The sequence below is a fragment of the Rhopalosiphum padi genome, chromosome 2 (assembly GCF_020882245.1).
Source record: "Rhopalosiphum padi isolate XX-2018 chromosome 2, ASM2088224v1, whole genome shotgun sequence".
Taxonomy (NCBI): Eukaryota; Metazoa; Arthropoda; class Insecta; order Hemiptera; family Aphididae; genus Rhopalosiphum; species Rhopalosiphum padi.
The window spans coordinates 56,832,341-56,850,406 of record NC_083598.1 but is presented as its reverse complement, the minus strand read 5'-3'; the positions used below and the strand labels follow the sequence as shown (position 1 = coordinate 56,850,406).

The 18,066-nt window shown below is 26.1% G+C and overlaps 1 protein-coding gene across 1 annotated transcript in view; it reads right to left on the bottom strand.

Moving 5' to 3' along the window:
* Positions 1-763: 763 nt before the first annotated feature.
* The window catches only part of LOC132922139 (protein tipE), a 62,644-nt gene continuing 45,341 nt past the window's right edge, over positions 764-18,066 (bottom strand). The window contains exon 2 of the mRNA XM_060985491.1: positions 764-1,595. Coding sequence (XP_060841474.1) covers positions 1,505-1,595 — 91 coding nt within the window. The 3' untranslated portion in view covers positions 764-1,504. The remainder of the gene's footprint in view (positions 1,596-18,066) is intronic.

The window sequence follows — 18,066 nt, the reverse complement described above, 5'->3', positions numbered from 1 at the left end:
AATTCATGCGACAAAGCATAATACATCGAATATTATTACTGAAAAGTAATTCAAAATTTGATTTAACTAAATTTGATAACACCGCAAATTTGGGCCTTCTTTTTCTATATAATATACTTACTTCAATGGTTGATTCCTGGTATTATCATAATTGTTAGTCGACTTGATAGTGGAACAATATTAAAAAGTATCGTATTTTAATATATAGGGAGGTTGGTTTCAGCTATGTGCTTAGCACCTTCATGTTTCATCTAAGCACTTACAGTTTATCTGAGTAATTTATTTTATACGAAAAATGAAAAATTATGGCGTGGATCTTAAATTTTTATTTAAAAATGTACTTTGATCTATTATTATATTTACTCACATTTTAATTAATAAATAAATGATTGTTATCAAAGCAGAATATGTACAGAATTATTGTAATTATTATATTTTTTTTATTTATAGAAATATTTTCTATTTTACTAATTCAATAGTATAATGTAATATATTTTAATTGAAGTAATTGGAAGGCTGTGGACGAGTTGAAACACACATCTGCGTGGAACATAAATAATTTTAGAACACCCTAACTTTACTGTGCTCCTATGATTGTATGTATTTATGTAGTAATACTACGAAACGTACTATATATTATAATGTGAGAGTGCTCGCTGTGTGGCATCCTATATACGTATTACTAGTTACTACATAACGTATAATAAAATGAACGCAATGAAAATATTACGTTTAGTGAAGATATAATAAAACAACAATAAAGTAAAACAAATCGTTTATATAATTTTTTTATTATCAACGGCGTTCTATACTTTATTTTTATTCGTTAAAATGTGCGTAATATTATATATATATATATATATAATATATATTATTAATAATATTATTGTACAAAATATGCAAGCTCAAATATATTGTTCACATGTACAATTTTATGTTATTATTATATTATATAATATAATATTAATTGTAATAATAATAGTAATAATAATAATCATAATAATAATAATAGTATCGCATTCGCATATTATATCTAAATCAACACTCAATATTTATTCTTAATGTATATTATATAATTTTACTGCGTTTCAAAACTGAAAACTTAACAACTCGTAATTATATAACTGTACACATTTTTCGCTAACGTACACTTCAAAACACATAATATTGTATAAATATGTGTGTATGCGTGTAGTATAATATTATGTAATGTATAATGACTGCAGTGTCTTGATTCGAACTGAAGTAACTCGAGTTTGTACACGACGTGACGTATTTGTCGTACTCGCGTGTACATATAGAAGTCTGTTCGACTCTGCAGAGACACCACTGGATGACAATCGCGGTATAATAATAACGATTTTAGTGGTAATAAACAATAATAATAATAATTATAACAATCACAATAATAAGTATACATAATATTATTATGTTGTATTATTATGCATTGTATATGCAGTTTGCGCCGAGGTACACGTACTCAGCAGCTCGTCTCCGAGTATTGTCATAATCCACTCGGTTCTCCCTGCAGTGCTCTGGACGCTTCCATTATTGCCTCGTCCAGCCGTTCTACCCGGGTGCTTATCGAGTGGTCGCTATAAAAAAATAACAACGAAGATATGCAATTAGTAATTTTTGTATTTTTTACGAATATATAAATTTATATTTAAGTAGAATAATAAATATAAAAACGACAAGATACGTGGTTAGCTTGTTTATTAACTTTTTATGCGTTATACATGAGAAAAATAATAGTATGTTATATGTTTACACATCAATAATTGTTTACCATTACATATTATTATATATTAACAGTAGGTGTTTGTTTAAGTCAATTATGATTATTAAGGTTCTTAGAGAATTTTGGTGGTGGTCCTGTCCTACCTCGATACAGGATACGCGATACAGGTAATTCTGTTTTTGTGATTTTTAAAAACTGTATAGTAAACACCATTCATTTTTTCCCAAATATAAGTTGTTTTAACTAAAATATCTACGTTATTAATAGTATACACTATACAGACAGGGATTCTTTTAATAATAAAATTAATTATAATGTGAAAAATTTTTTTTATATAATTTAGAGTCACTACAAAATAACATTTTTAAAAAGAAAATATAATTATTACTATTTTCAATCATAATTTATGAATAAAGATCGAATTTAAAACTTGTATATATAGTTAATAAATTATTTATAAGTATTTTAAGTTTATTAAGCAGAGAGTTGAAAGAGTGTACTAAGATTTTGCGATGTAGCCATGTGACAATTAACTTCGCTCAATAGTTAATCAAGATTTAACTGATTTAACACTCGTTCTTAATATAACTAAAACATTATCGCTATCATTCAAAAATGGGAAAGACCTAATTATTATTTATATGATAAAAATTCATTTTTTTAAAGAAATTAATATTGTTTTGTTATAAGTTATGACTATTAAGTATGTAAAAAGATTGGGGATTATGGGTTTTGGTAGTTTTAAAATTTCAGTACCTAGTTGATATATTATTAGTCTATATCTAAATATAAGTATGTATATAGTATTTACTAAATATTATATAAAAAATCAAATCTATTTTATGTTTTTCATAAAATCATTATTATAAGCAGAGTTGTATTGTCCTTAGTACATAATATATTTTAATAACTCTGAAATTTGTTTGGATTTAATTTTAGATAATTTGATATATTTAAAACGTCATAGGTCATGGTCTCATTTGAATAACAGAACATTTTATTGTCACACTATGACTCGGACAATTTAAGTATTTGAAAATATGGAGCTTAAGTGAACTTAAAAATTCCTAACTTAGAATTAAATGACTAATGGATAAAACGGGGGAGTGATTATGCTTAGTAGATAATCCTGTTAAATCGTAAATATAATACAATATATTCGCGACTTTTAATAGCTTGTTTATTTCGAGTAGATCCCGCTCGCTGCTTGTTAATTCGTCTGTCAAATGAAGTTAGCGCAATTGCTGTAGATATAATAATAATAACAATAATAATAATAATAATAATAATAATCATATCATTAAATTCACATATTTTTTATAGTTTACACTTTTATACGTATGCATAACAATGATATAAATTATGGTATGCGTAATATACGATTGTTGTAAACGTAACGTGACATAATATGTACCTTTAAAGCTGTATTGATATCATATATAATGCGCTAACTTAAACATTTTATTATAATATAATATGTGTGTATAATATATAGGTACATTTTGTTCTGCCGCAATAAAGAGTTCGAGAATCGCGCATTTCGTACACAACTTTATAGCATCGGGTCTATTTTCTCGGAATGTTTTTAAATTTATGTTTCGCCGAACAATTTATATATTACATATATATACAATTTGTGCGGAGTAACTAATATATTTAACTCGAGAAAATAAAAACGTCTCTGATGCACAGAATTCCTCTGGAGATGAAATATTAACGCGATAAATTGTTGTCAAAACATGTTCAATGCTTACAGACAGCTGCAGTAGAATAATATAAGTAATGTAAGTAATAGAGTCGAAATACTAAAAACCAGCGAACCGAGTTCGCACATGAGATGAAATTATATTATATTGTTTTATTTACATTATATAATATCATAATTATTGAACAATATGTTATACACCATTTTAATTTCATTAATCTCCAGATTTATAATATTTTTTATAATTTCGAAATATTAACTACGAATTATTTAATACGATAGTAGTATCAATGTATCAAACATGTGGCTCGCGTGCCCGTAGGCCAACGAATGCTTTCAGTGAAATTCACAGTTTTTCTCAAAACTAGAAAAAATATTAAAAATCATGAAATTAATGAAATTAAAATGTTGAAACGTCAATATTTTTAGAAACATGAACTCTACAAAATATCTATCTTCATTTTTTTTTGAAAATTAATTAAATAGAAAAATATATTTTTTAACTTTTTTACCAAAACATTAAAATAAATAAAAACATGAAATATTTGTATTTCTTGTCCCTGTGAAACTTATTAAAAAATCAAAACTATGATATATCCGTTATTTCAGGAGATATCGCAATGGGTAAATCCTCACGGGACACTCTGTATATGTATGGTGATCTTGTAAGTCAATTACGTATTTTTGAATGGTTAAGCAAGAATTGTAACAACATATTTGTATCATATTTTTCACAAATTTTCTTACCATAGTGGCTTAATTTTTTTTAATAACAACCTAAAATGTTTTTAATTTTATAATATAGGAACTATATTATGGTGTGTTCATTTCATAATAAAATGGCACTGAGCAGTTTCAAAAGTTATAATCTACTACTCGACACTGTTCATCTGTTTTTTCATTATCCCTTGCTTATATCAATATTTTTAAATAGGTACCTATTAATTCTCCAGCTACCGATACTGAAATTAAATGTGCATATTGTTATTACCGAATTCATTTGAAAAACACTTTAATAAAAAATAGTATGGGTAATTACTACATTTAAATTAGTATAATTATAGATGTTTTTTTGAAAAAAGAATGTTGAATAGAAAAATAAAACTTATGAACAACAATTTTTTCAAAGATTGATTTGGAAAATATTAGTATAGTAGTATAGTAAGTTAAAAATATTAGAAGCTGTATTATTTTTTAAAGAAGAATTTGGAATAACAATGAAATTTAATCAGAATACGACAAATAATCCAACATCTTGTTGGAATCACACACACACACACACACACACACACACACATACTACTGTGTACAGAATTCAAGTCGACTATCTGTTCACAAAAACGTCATCGCATCACGAACGTCATACGTACCCGGCATCACGTTCGAACGAGCGCCGCAGAATAATCCGCTCATGGATTAATCCTCGAGACGTTAAATTCGATCGCGCGAACACTGGGCCCGCGAGACGTTCGATCATTGCTCGCATATTATTACGATGATGACATTTGATGGTACACGTTAATGTCGCAGTATGAATAGTATGATGGGTACATTATTTTATTACAGTAGCGGTGTGCGTGTCGTCTAATTCGTTCGCCGGTAATCGATAAGATACTGCGTCGTTGTGTTCGGGGACGAATCGATTTCAATATATATGTATATTGTGTTTGTGTGTGTGTGTGTGTGTATATGTGTGTATTTGGAACAGAAACTAAAGTTTGTTACCTAATTTAACTTGTGCTTCCGAGCAGATATTCTAAATTGAAAACACAATCTCGAAAATAATAAATTATATTATTAAACTGCGAAAGTTGGGCGACCGACTTGTTTCGGCACTGCGTGGTATCGGATTTGCATACCCAGTGCGCCGGCTTAAACATATATAACGGAAAACGGCGTGGCTTCTCGATATCACGCGCGTATATTTTAATATTATAATACTGTACGCACTGCAAAGCCTGATCTGTGGCCTGATCTGGGTCCGAAACCCCCAGAATTAAAAACAATAAAACCAGACAATTTTATCAATAAATATAATGTCTATTAAATCAAGAATAATAAATTGTATAGTTTCGTTAAAATATTAAAACAAATGTTTTGTTCACTTTCTCCTACTCAAAATTGAAAATGAAATTTATTTCAAATTTAAATAATCTCGGATTGTGTGTCTGAAGAGATGTTCAGCTACCTACACCTATTTACCGTATTATAATATTAAAATATGTTTAGGTTACATTTTGTTAGTTAAAGAAAATGATGAAGTAGTTTTAAGTAAATTTGGTTAAATCAACGTTTTAAGTTAATGGTAAAAAACTATATATTTAATTTTAAAAGTTAAAATTTAAACGCAAAAAAACATTCACTTTGTTTAAAAAGTTACTCAACTTAATTCATACATTTTTGAAATAACAATCAAACATTTTGTTGAAAATACATTGTATTATTATTTATTACATACTGCTTATTGCACACTAACTATAGTGTTTTAGAAAATTATACGTTTGAGATAACTAAATTATTAAATCAAGGAATGTTTATAATAAAATATGAATCAAGAAATCATATAAGATCACTATAATAAATTATATTATGTAAGACCCTGATGGTTGCAATTAAAAACAATTGTTAAGTATTTGTAATTAAAATGTCTTCACAAGTCATCACCTGCAGGGGAAAAATGAAAATATCATATAGTCACTATTTTAATGAGTTGATAATGTAACCGACAACTCGATTTTACGCAATACATTTTTAAAATCGACATTTTATTATAACTTTCAGCTCATCAATTCCTCTACAGCGTTAAAAAAAAGTTATCTTAAATTATTATATAATATTTATATATTGACGGTATTCTGTTGTACGCTGGTTGATGGGATGTGTCGAAATAAGTACGATACACTATAATCACTGCAGACGTTCTCGTGGCTAGTATTATATTATGAATTCGCGTACATTTCTTCTACTCTCGTTGTATTTCACAATAGCACTAGTGTACGTACATTATTCTGAACCGGAAGTATATAATACGATGACATATATTATCGTACGTCGTGTGTATGCACCACGCCTGAAGTATAGTATCTAGGTTACGAGATTACCACGCGAAAAACTATTTTTCCGTTGAAATGTATCAAAGAATCATCGTGCACCACGTAGGCCATTTACGAAATGCAAACCTAAATAATAAATAATATATATATATATATTTAGGACCTTACGTATTGGAATACCAGGCCATGGATGGCGTACTTTCTATCTCTTTCTCCTTTTCTCTGCCTTGTACGCTCTCTATGTTCGTCAGCACTACGCTCGCTAACGAATTGAAATGCCAAATCGAATTTTCCATCGGTATAGTACGAAATACGTGATGTGTTTACCGGTATTGGTGTATAAATAAAAATATAATTCACTACGTCCTCGGACGAAGAACCTCTCTTCCGTTTTGTATAATATTATATTATGTAGTATATATACGTACATAATAATATATATTTAGAAAATATACGACTCTGTGCGATTTCATTCGTTGATTGATACATTGCACTTTGGTAAATTTTTTTTCACCCCCTCGAAAAATCATTAAATAATATATACGAGTAGTACCTACATTTGTTAGAAAATTATTAGTTTAATAATAATAATTTTTAAGATTAAACTTATAGGTAATATTTTTGGTGATGTGAGTTTTTATTTAATTATAATGCATTCATTATTTTCTTAAAAAGTTTATGTCATTTGTATATATATATATGATATTTATATGTATAATTTAAAGTTGGATGAAATATAATAGTGATATGTCGCATCGAAGGATGGTTTAGATGGAAATCAATCAATATAAAGACAATAATATTATTCCACATGGATCTTGGTTTACTCTTAACCATTAAAAATGTCTTGTTAAAAACTGATACGCTGACATCTCTCTATTGTTAATATAATTTAATTTTTTAGTGACATTCCGAAAAACTACTTCAATACTATGAAGATGTTTTGACAAATTTGCAGTACATTTGAAATACAGCTAGTGTTCATTTTCAAATCCACATATTATGCTTTTGGTATGATTCTTTCATTACTACATTTACATTTCGTTAAAATAACGAAAGATCATGGATTTATTGTTTCTTCTTGAATATAAGTGCTATAGTCTTCTATTAAAGTTTTCGTAAAAATAATCCTATTCAAAATATAAAATAAAAAACGTGAGGACTATGTTATTTAAAACCTATAAAATAACAATAGATAGATTGTAGTATAGTACCTAATCATTTAATTTATTTTAGGTATTTAAAGTCATATAAAAAAGGAAAAAATCAACCAGAATGACAAGTTAAGTACCTTAAACATAATATAAAATATTAAATACCTATACAATATAATATACGTAACTATAAGTAACTTGTATTACAATAAAGCCGTCTCGTTCCGGATGTGATCTAAATTTTAGATTTATTTACAACACGCAATAATATCGTAGTTGTATGCATATACAGATATGAACGTAATTAAATAATCAAGTAATTAATGATTTAAGAAATTGAAAAATATTCCGTGCGAATGTGATCATAACAATCAATGTATATAAATCATCGATTTAGCCAGAGCATCAATTGAGTATAGTTTTATACGAAAACGGCGAAGACTAAACGGTGAACATCGCGATCAAGTATTGCGTTTGTACTCTATAATGCTACAACGATGGTAATAGTTTTATTAGGCTATAGATTACTATGTATAGATTTTATTTGCGGAAACGTTCTGAAAAAGTGATTATGTATTTTTAATATTATTTATATCATAATTTTTAGTAGTAAACTAATAACGCTGTTTGCTGGGACTTAATTTGTCTCAATGTTCGAGCTTATGTTTTTATATATATTTTATAATAATATAAACTTATTTACTGTTTACAAATATCCAAAAATACGCTGCAAGACAGAATTTCATTATTGTGAATGTCGATACCATACATTTTTTAAATAACGTTTTTTATCTTCGTTTCAGTTTTTTACTGAATCATGTCCGTAACAATCATAACACAAACAAAATATTATTATTTCTTTCTGTATTAAGTTCTCAATTATATGTTTTTTTTGTGTATGCGTACATGATAAATAATCTAATAAAATGCTTTGATTTTTAATTTTGAGGGTGGTTTTAGTTAGAAAATTGGATCTAGTCTGTACTTTAGAGAGGTAATATACATTTTAAAATAAAATACTTTTTTATAATCAGAAAAAAAATTTAAAGAAAACGGGAATATTTATGTAAATCTAATTTTTAACAAAATCGATTTTGTTTTATATTGTAACTTGAAAATGTATAATTGTAGATACATGAAATTTTCATAAAATATTTATATATTATTATTTTATGTTTACGAGAAAATTTTTTAAATTTGATATTTTTTTCTAATTTTAATGTTAATTAAAAATCATTAGCCAGATAGAAAATGCTTAAAAATTTCATATAAAGCTCCTAAAAAGTTGTTATTTATCAATTAAAAATATAAAAAAATATTATGAGTATGTATATAGATATTCGATCAATACTCACAGTATATTTTTATAAATTTTATAAATTTGACATAATTTGACATAATTTGTCAACATCACAAAGATGTACGAATGTTCTGATTCGTTGCTATCTAATTTTAGATTTTTTGTTTTATTATATTATTTGTTGTTGTTAGGTTCTGAATTTTCTAAATTTTATCGTTGTAGTTGCAAGTGGAGTTTGTGATTACGAAAATAACGGTGAAGTAGGACAGGTTTATATAGCCATAGGTATTGCGCGTTAATATACTTCATATTGCTTGGATTAAATGTTGGTGGCTTGCGAGTTAGGTTGATTTATTGTTCCTTTAATGTTTGAGCTGGTTGTATCTGGTCCTGTGTTTTATAAGTTAATAATGTATTATTATATTCGTCTTTCATAATATTCGGTGATAGATTGTTCTATGTGTATAAATTTACGGAAAAAGAAGAGTTGTTAATGTTTTTGCTGCACGATGACGATATGTGGACCGTTTGCTTATAAAGGAAACAAGTGAATTTGTTGTCCTCAATAATGATTATTCAATATATTGTATTTTCGTAAGATAGCGCAATCGATCCGAGAAGTTTAAATATGTCGTCGGTGCTTATAATATATAGTTGTCCACGAAAGTTTGTAATGTGTAAAAACTCATTTAATGGGAACTCAGATATCAACGTGGTAATAGAGGACGATATTTTTACTTCAAGGTTGTCCAGTGTTTAGGGTATAAAATAGGTATATAGATTGATAAATATTTGATAGAATATTTAATGCGTTTTTATGAGTTTATTAATTTGCGTATCGCTATTTTTGTATTATCGATATACATTTACGAGTGTGAATTTATTAGATTGTCTCTTAAGAATATAAAATATCTGGTATTACAAATACGTGAAACACTGAAATGGAAATTATGTAGAATACTTTGTTTTAATTCTTGAGTGTGATTATTTTGATTATGATATATTGCATTTGATAAATAATACTCTCAATTAGTTAATTACTATTGCTTGATTCATTTTGTGAAATGTTGTGTTGGCAATTGTTTTAGCAAAACTTTTTGTTATAGCGTTGTATTTTGGAATGGTTGTAATTATGAGTATACCATTTTTGTTCAAAATACAGGCTAAATTTTGAGCTGGTATAGTATACTGGTTTTAATATTTTGCATGTTTTAGATGCTAACAGTTTCTTTAAGAGAGAAATATTTTATACATTGAAATACAGTTTTGTGTATTTAAACTATATGCAATTGACTGTCGTTTTCTTGTAATAAATAATTATTATTTTATCAGTTAATTCAATTTAAAATACTATAGATATTTTATACAGTGCTAGATTTAAGGGGGGGCAAGTGAGTATCCATGCACCAGGCGCTATTGGTATAAGCTTATGAAAAATAAAAGGTAATAGACATAAAATATGTATAAATTATAATATATTTCTAAAATTCCATCAGGAAAAAAATATTTCAGACATTAATTATTTAAATATATATAATGTTTATTTTAAAAATATTTTTGTCTGATGTTTACGTCTTTTATATATTTGATATTAGTCTTTATCAGTTAATTAGGTTTTGGAAAAAACCCAATCTGATGACCGACAATAATTGCATATTATTTTAATGTTAAATTGAAGTACTATGTATGAATATTATATATTATTTAATATTATTTAACATTACAATTTTTTTTATAAAACATTTATTTTATAAACAAACAAAAAGGCAATGAATTAAATTAAAAAGCTTAGTGTGACCGAAGATAGAAAAAGAAAACTAGAACTTGAAAATTAAAATAGTTCAAGCTCGGTTAATTGAATTGAATGAACTTGAAAGATTTATCTCATGCTTAGCTCACTCCTTAAATTTAAACGATGTTACTAAATTAAAATAAAGACATTTTTAATTTATGTTTTTTAATGATGTTTAAGCATAATATTGATATTATATATATATATATATATATATATATATATATATATTAAGACAATGGTTTTAATAAAATATTTTTAATATAATAATATACTTTTTTATTTTTATTTTAACATTTTATTTTATGTTGAAACCTGGCACACCACATAGCTCCATTTAAATAAGGTTGCTGTATTTTTATTAATCCCTAGCGTCATACGTATTGTTATTATAATCCATATAAAAGTATTATCATTGATTAAAAAATTATTCCATAATAAATGATATTCATAATGTACGCAGACCGATGGTTTAATATTATTATTCTTTTCCAAATAAAGATGAAATCTTCAGTAAAAAAGTTTCATATAGCGTTTCTCCTATATACTTGGTTTATTTATTATATAAATCTCAACTGGTAATTAAATTCTAATTATCTAATTATTGATTAAATTAATTATTTGTACTAATTAATTCTAATAAAATGTTTAATTATTTTTTAAAAACACACAGAAGATACATTATAGATGAACTTACCGTTGTTTGTAGACACATTATGCATTGTTATTGCTATCAAGTAATAACTTTTTAGATTCCGAAGCGTGGCGGTTTTTGCATCATACAGAAGTACAGAAATATCGATGCTCGTTAGGTATGTATAATAATTTATAATATGATGTAATATATTGAATACTATTTATTTCGTTCGATTTTATGTTTGAAAATTAATCGTACGGAAATGAAAGAAATATTTTGTTTTTACTCATATAATATAGTGAATGATTAATTGAATGCACTGACTACCATAATATTTTCTAGTAATATTGTGTGATTTCTGAAGATAAATTCAACTATCATCTTTATCGAAACTTTAGTTGTGTCAAAATATCGATGATATTATTAAACCAGCAATATAATAATATGTATATTCTCTCGTTTGTATTCCGTCGATATCTTATTGATTTCGGCTACTATTAATTCCGTCAATACTTAAATTTAATATAATTTATATATACATATATATATATATATATATAATTAAGATTAAAATTCTATATCATTATTTTGAGATATTATATAGATTAAAAATTATTTAAATATAAGTAGTAAGTACGTACATATTAACATAGATATCTAGCTATTAGGTAAATGTATAAATTTAACATTATAACTAATGTAGGTAACAATTGTATTATTTTAGTGGGAAATTGTATAAAACAAAAGTAAATAACATTTAACATTCATGGTTAGTTTTTACCATTTTTATACATTTAAGACTAGAAGGGATTATTTGGAGGATAGTATGAATTGTAGTTGGTGGTGTTAATATAGACCTTTTTCAAAACACAGTGTTTTAGTGGAATCGATAAGTTCTTGTAATCGCTGTTAAATAGTTATCGGTAATCGACGAGAAGAGTGCATACTGTCGAGGTATGATTTAGTGACTAAGAAAAAAAATAACGAGATATCTAAACAATCTATTGAGGCTCAAAATAAGAAAGTTGCAAAAATTAATAGTTTCTATAATAACATTTTTGAAAATATAATGAGAAAACTAAAAAACTAATCTACTGGATCTCCGCTTGCCTTTTATATTTAATAATAATGTACAATACTCGAAGAGGTTATGATAGCATACTAGGTAAACACTATAAATATAATGTACCAGCTAAACATATTAAACATAATGAAAAAATCACTCAAGAGCTAAAATCTAATTACTTTCACGAGTTTTATTTCAGTGTTTATACATAAATAATATTCTATACCTTTTAAAAATCACACGAAATATAATACTTTGTAATAATATGTATATCAGTGAGTCTGTTTAAATGTTCAAAAACATTTTTCCATTTTTATTTATTTATTACTATGATTTATATAAAGTTTACAATTATTTTCAGAGTGACTAACTGTTCTGATTTTTGGTGTTTTTAAGTTTAAGTAGTTACAGCTTATATTTACAAATTTATAGATTTTTATACCATATAATGGCGATACAAACTTCAAATGAGAATTACCTTTTATGGCTTGTTAATTCTTAATTAGATGATTTATTTTTTTAATGTTTATGTCTGTAGATCGAAATTTAAATTATATACTATATCCATTATCTAATATGAAATTTATTTTTATAAATCCATTAGTAAGAACTATTATTCTCCGGTACATCATTTTTAATAACTCTGAATTAACTCGGTCGAATATTAATTTGAATATTGAGATATTTTGAAAATAAAATCATGTGCTTAACAAATAACAATTAACAATAAAAAGGTTAGTTTTCATTAAAAAAAAAAAGAAAAGAAGTTTCTATTGACATTACTTTAATAGCATAAAAATATAAATAATTGAAAATATAATCCGTAAAATACTTAAAAATTTTAATAACTAGAATTTAAGTAGATGAATTATTTAAGGAAAAATAGAAGTGAGCTGGTTTATAGTAAAACAACCAGTATATGTATTATACGCACTGTCGATTGCATAATATTTTAATATATTATTGTAAGTTACAATATTATGCATTCGGCTTAGAATATTTTTTACAAATGTAATATCGTTTATTGCGTATTTTAGACACCTATCGAATTTAAATACACATTTAAGTGATTCTTTATTAACATTTTACCATTTTTTTTTATAACTTTGTATAAGTAAAGTTAGTTTTAACTAAATTTATAGTATCAGGTAGTATTTAATATATTTTTAGATTCTGAACGGAGTAATGAATGTATTGATTTTACAATAATGTGTGTTTTTTTTATTTTTAATTTTTTTATTTTTGTGTGTGTCATCACTTTTTGGAGTAGTAATAATGCTTCGATTTTTGACTTCAGCCCTTCTTTAAAAAAAGAAAATTCATCTAGTTGGTACTTTGGGGTGTTAAAAGTAAAAAATTTCCAATAGTTTTCAAAATCGTCGTGAAAACCCCTGAAAAAATTACGGAAAAACGGGAATTTTTACGCATAACCACTTTTTGACAAAATCGAATTTTTGATTTTGCTGTAACTCAAAAACGAATCATTGTAAATACTTGAAATTTTCACCAAATGTTTATATTATGGTTATCTATTGATGATTAAATTTTCAAAATTTCAAAATTGACCTTTTTTAAGCTACTTATAGACAGTTGAAATTTTCGACTTTTTTCCTAAAATGTAACATTTTATGAGCGTATGAAATTTAATTTTTTACGAAATCGCGTAAAATAACGATATATTACAATTTAAATGTAAGTAATAATAATATAATATATCCAACTAATTATCATTGACTGACAAATCATCTCCGTTCAGAATCGTTTTTCGTATACAATGATACCCGTCATTGCATTCAAATTTAACACATCCACACGACCAGTGACCTACTCTCCATCTCTATTATACAGCAGAGCGATACCCACTTGCCCACTTTTTTTTATGAATTCAAGGCATCAAATGCGTGATAATAATCTGGTTTTTTATAATTACAATTATAAGTTTACTTTTATAGCTTTTATAATGTTTTATTTTATTAAATTAACTATCCGTGTTCGGCTTCATTGATGAGTCTCATTTAATTATGCTATCGGCGTGATAGTATTTCCTGAGGGGTTTCCAGAAGTTGAATTTTGTGACTTATTGTGGTTTATTGACGGAATTCGAGTCTGATGTGTTTTAATGTTATGTTTAAGCAATTCTAAAAGTTAAACACATAGGTTCGTCTTCCTTGGCCACGAGGGTCCACACGTGTTGAGTCTTATAATAAGTTGGTTGATTACTACGACCTCACTTTTTCTCTAAAATTTTTGAAACAATAGAGCCTTGTAACAAGATATTGCTCTAAAGTCTTAGTTTGAATTATCATTGGTATTAATTTGCGGTGGCTTTGTCGTTTAAAATATACGTGTAGATTTTTTTTTTCGTCCAATTATTATAATGTATCGCATACTTATAAATTAAAATTGTTGATGACCTTATTATTGCAGACTTTTTTATTGGCCTCCTTGTTAATGTAATTTTATTTTGCGTCTACTCTTTATATATGTCCATATATACGATTATAATATATGAGTATCGTCGTATAGAATCTTATCTACAAAAGAAGTATTTCCTACGTAGACTTCAATACGTCCCTAAAAGGAATCAATTTCACCATGTTGTGACCCGACATAAAAAAAAAATCGTACATGCTTAATAACGGATTCGTCAGGAAAATGAACGAACATGTTCGCTAAATTTTATATAGTCGCTAAAAGCTCGATATAATATTACTACACAATCTGATGGTAAGATGGAATCTGATAGAGGTCCGATCGTAAATAATTCTATGTACTATGAACTCAACCTGGTCGGATTGAAACGATACTAAACAATCTCCATTATTTCATTAAACATTAATTCACGCTATTATAAATATTTTATTGGTCTCGAAAATTTCTGTCGGTTAAATAATTTAAGATCAATTACCGGGGAGCGATGACAGAGCCGTTGAAGCATACTTCGTATACAGGTTGATTTTAAATGGTCTTTTAACCATTCGCCAGTTAAACAATTTGTAAGTAATGCTAATGAAAATAAATTGTTTGCTTTTCGAGTAACAATATTTAAAGTTTCATATTCCAAATCTATATACATTTTTGCTAATTTTTATATCATATAAAAATCAAATTTCGAACAAGTAATTTATATCTACTTCAGATCTGTGTCTATATATCGTTATTACCTATCTTAATATTAAATGCATACCTATCTATGACTAATCTATAACTATATAATCTTCTATCCATAACTAATTAACTGCTCGTTCTGTAAAATCAATTGTTGTACTTTCTTATAAATTCCAAAAAAAATTATTCAATAAAAATATACGTGATTATTCTAAAATTTAAAATATTAAAATAAAACTATCGAAATTATATTTTATAGCTAATATAAAGTTATATTCCCAAAAATGTTTTTTTTGTAATGCAATTAGATTGTGTAATTAAAAACATATTTTCAAAGACGTTAATACTTTTAGAGATAATTAGTATTTACAGTCTAAAAATTAGTAACTATTAATATTAATAAAGTTTAGACTCGGTCACATAGCACTAACCACGTAATGATGACTATACTCTATATTTTATAATATAGAACAAAAATTAATAACGATGAGAACGAAAAAAAAATAATAATATACACGCGTGTATTTATAAACTTATAATAAACGCTGAACACGCGAATACGACGCACTATTATAATAGTCTACTATAATATTATTGTACATATATACAAAAAAGAAAAAAATACACAAAGTCCTAAAGGTTTATCTATTTCCTCGTTGTGAAGATAACGTGCTACATATATAATGACTTTGGATGACAGACATAATAATAATATAATAATGTGTTCATTATCGTATTACATGCCTAATGCATGACTATAGATATAATAATCACACTGTGTTGTATAGATATTATAACGTATTAAAATGTATTTTAGATCAATACGAATTGTATTATTTTATCTTAGAAAAGTCGTTTGAATTATAAAAGATTCAAATCATTATTAACATTAATACTTTGAAATTTTTTTCTAAAATTGTATTATTTGAGAACTTTAGAGACCAGACGTGTAAAAATGAGAATGTTATCAATATGAGAGTCCATTAACGAAAACAAAAAAACAAACAATTATAAATCGTCGATTAAAATTAAAATACATAAATATAATAAAAATTTATTTGTTCTTGTGTGATATATTAAAAAAAAATATTTGTCATACATACGGGAGTCAATCAGTTGGTTAGGCAATATTTGTATTGCGCATTCCATTCAGTTTTATAGTAAATTTTGAAATTTTTGTTTGGACTTGCCGAGTTCTGATGGTAGATGTGTTATAATTTTTACGATACATTTGAATTGAAACTTTATGTTTCTGGGATTTTTAATTAGTCGGAGACTACAAAACTTCTCAATAGTGTAAGTTATCTATTCTACATTTTATCACGAGCCTATAATGTGATATAATATTTAAAAAGTATCTAATTTGTTTGTTAAAAACTGTTAAATTACATAATTAAAAATGAATACAATCAAATTATTATTTAATGTATACGTATATATATATATATATATAATATAATCGTATTATAAAAATACTTTTTTCTATTTTTTTATGGCTAAAGCCGCAAACGCTTGCGCAAGATTGTTTAAAGGTCATAACCCTCAAGTATTATCCCTCGATTACAAAATGTCCTTGGCCACGACTTTTGTCATTTACTTAGGTTTTGTTTTCTACAAAGTTTTAGCAACAAATAAAAAATAATATTGAATTGTATTGCTACGATAATATAATATGTTTGAAATTTTTTTACAACTCTTTTGAATATTTTGAGTATACTACGAGAGAAAGTTTTTTGTGACGTTGAATCAAAGTAGCAATTTAGTTTGTAAAAAGAAATTTAAAAAAAATTTACGGCTTCTATCATTTGGATACATTTTTTGTTTGTTTTTATAATAAAGTTCTTTGTAAAATTATATCAATGTTTAGTGTGTCGTATAATCTGATTACACACTATATAAACCTCGTAGATGGGCGTGATGTAAAAGTGTAGATTAGACGCGTATAGAGTCTACCGCTTTACCAGCCATATTATATTATTATATCCAACGTATTAAAACTTTTTTTTTAATTTTGTTGTGCAAACGGGTCATAAGAAGACGTTAACTAATCCCTCCGTCTCTGTGCGCTTAAAATCGCATTCGAATGTTAGATTCCGTGGCCGTTTCTTTTCTCTTGTTAACTGTAAATTGCAACTTTAATACAGTAATAATTTTTCCTTCAGAATCCATTTTAATTTCATGCCACGATCATTTCATAGCATCAAACTGACTATTTATTGCTCACATAAATATTTTTGCGCCATGACTTTCGATCCTATGATTTTTAAAGTAACTATATAGTTTGGGTTCTTAATTGTTTTCAACGTTCGTTTTAAGTATTTACTTTAGGTATTTTCTAATTTTTTTAATTTAAATAATATTATAAAGTTTTTAGTATAAACAATACAATTTATATTTATTGAAACCATTTTTAAATTTATTTTAAAACACAATTGGGCAAGATAATTTTTTGAAAACAATTATTTTTATTTTATGATTCTCCAGTTCCTTATTGTATATGGTAAATCATT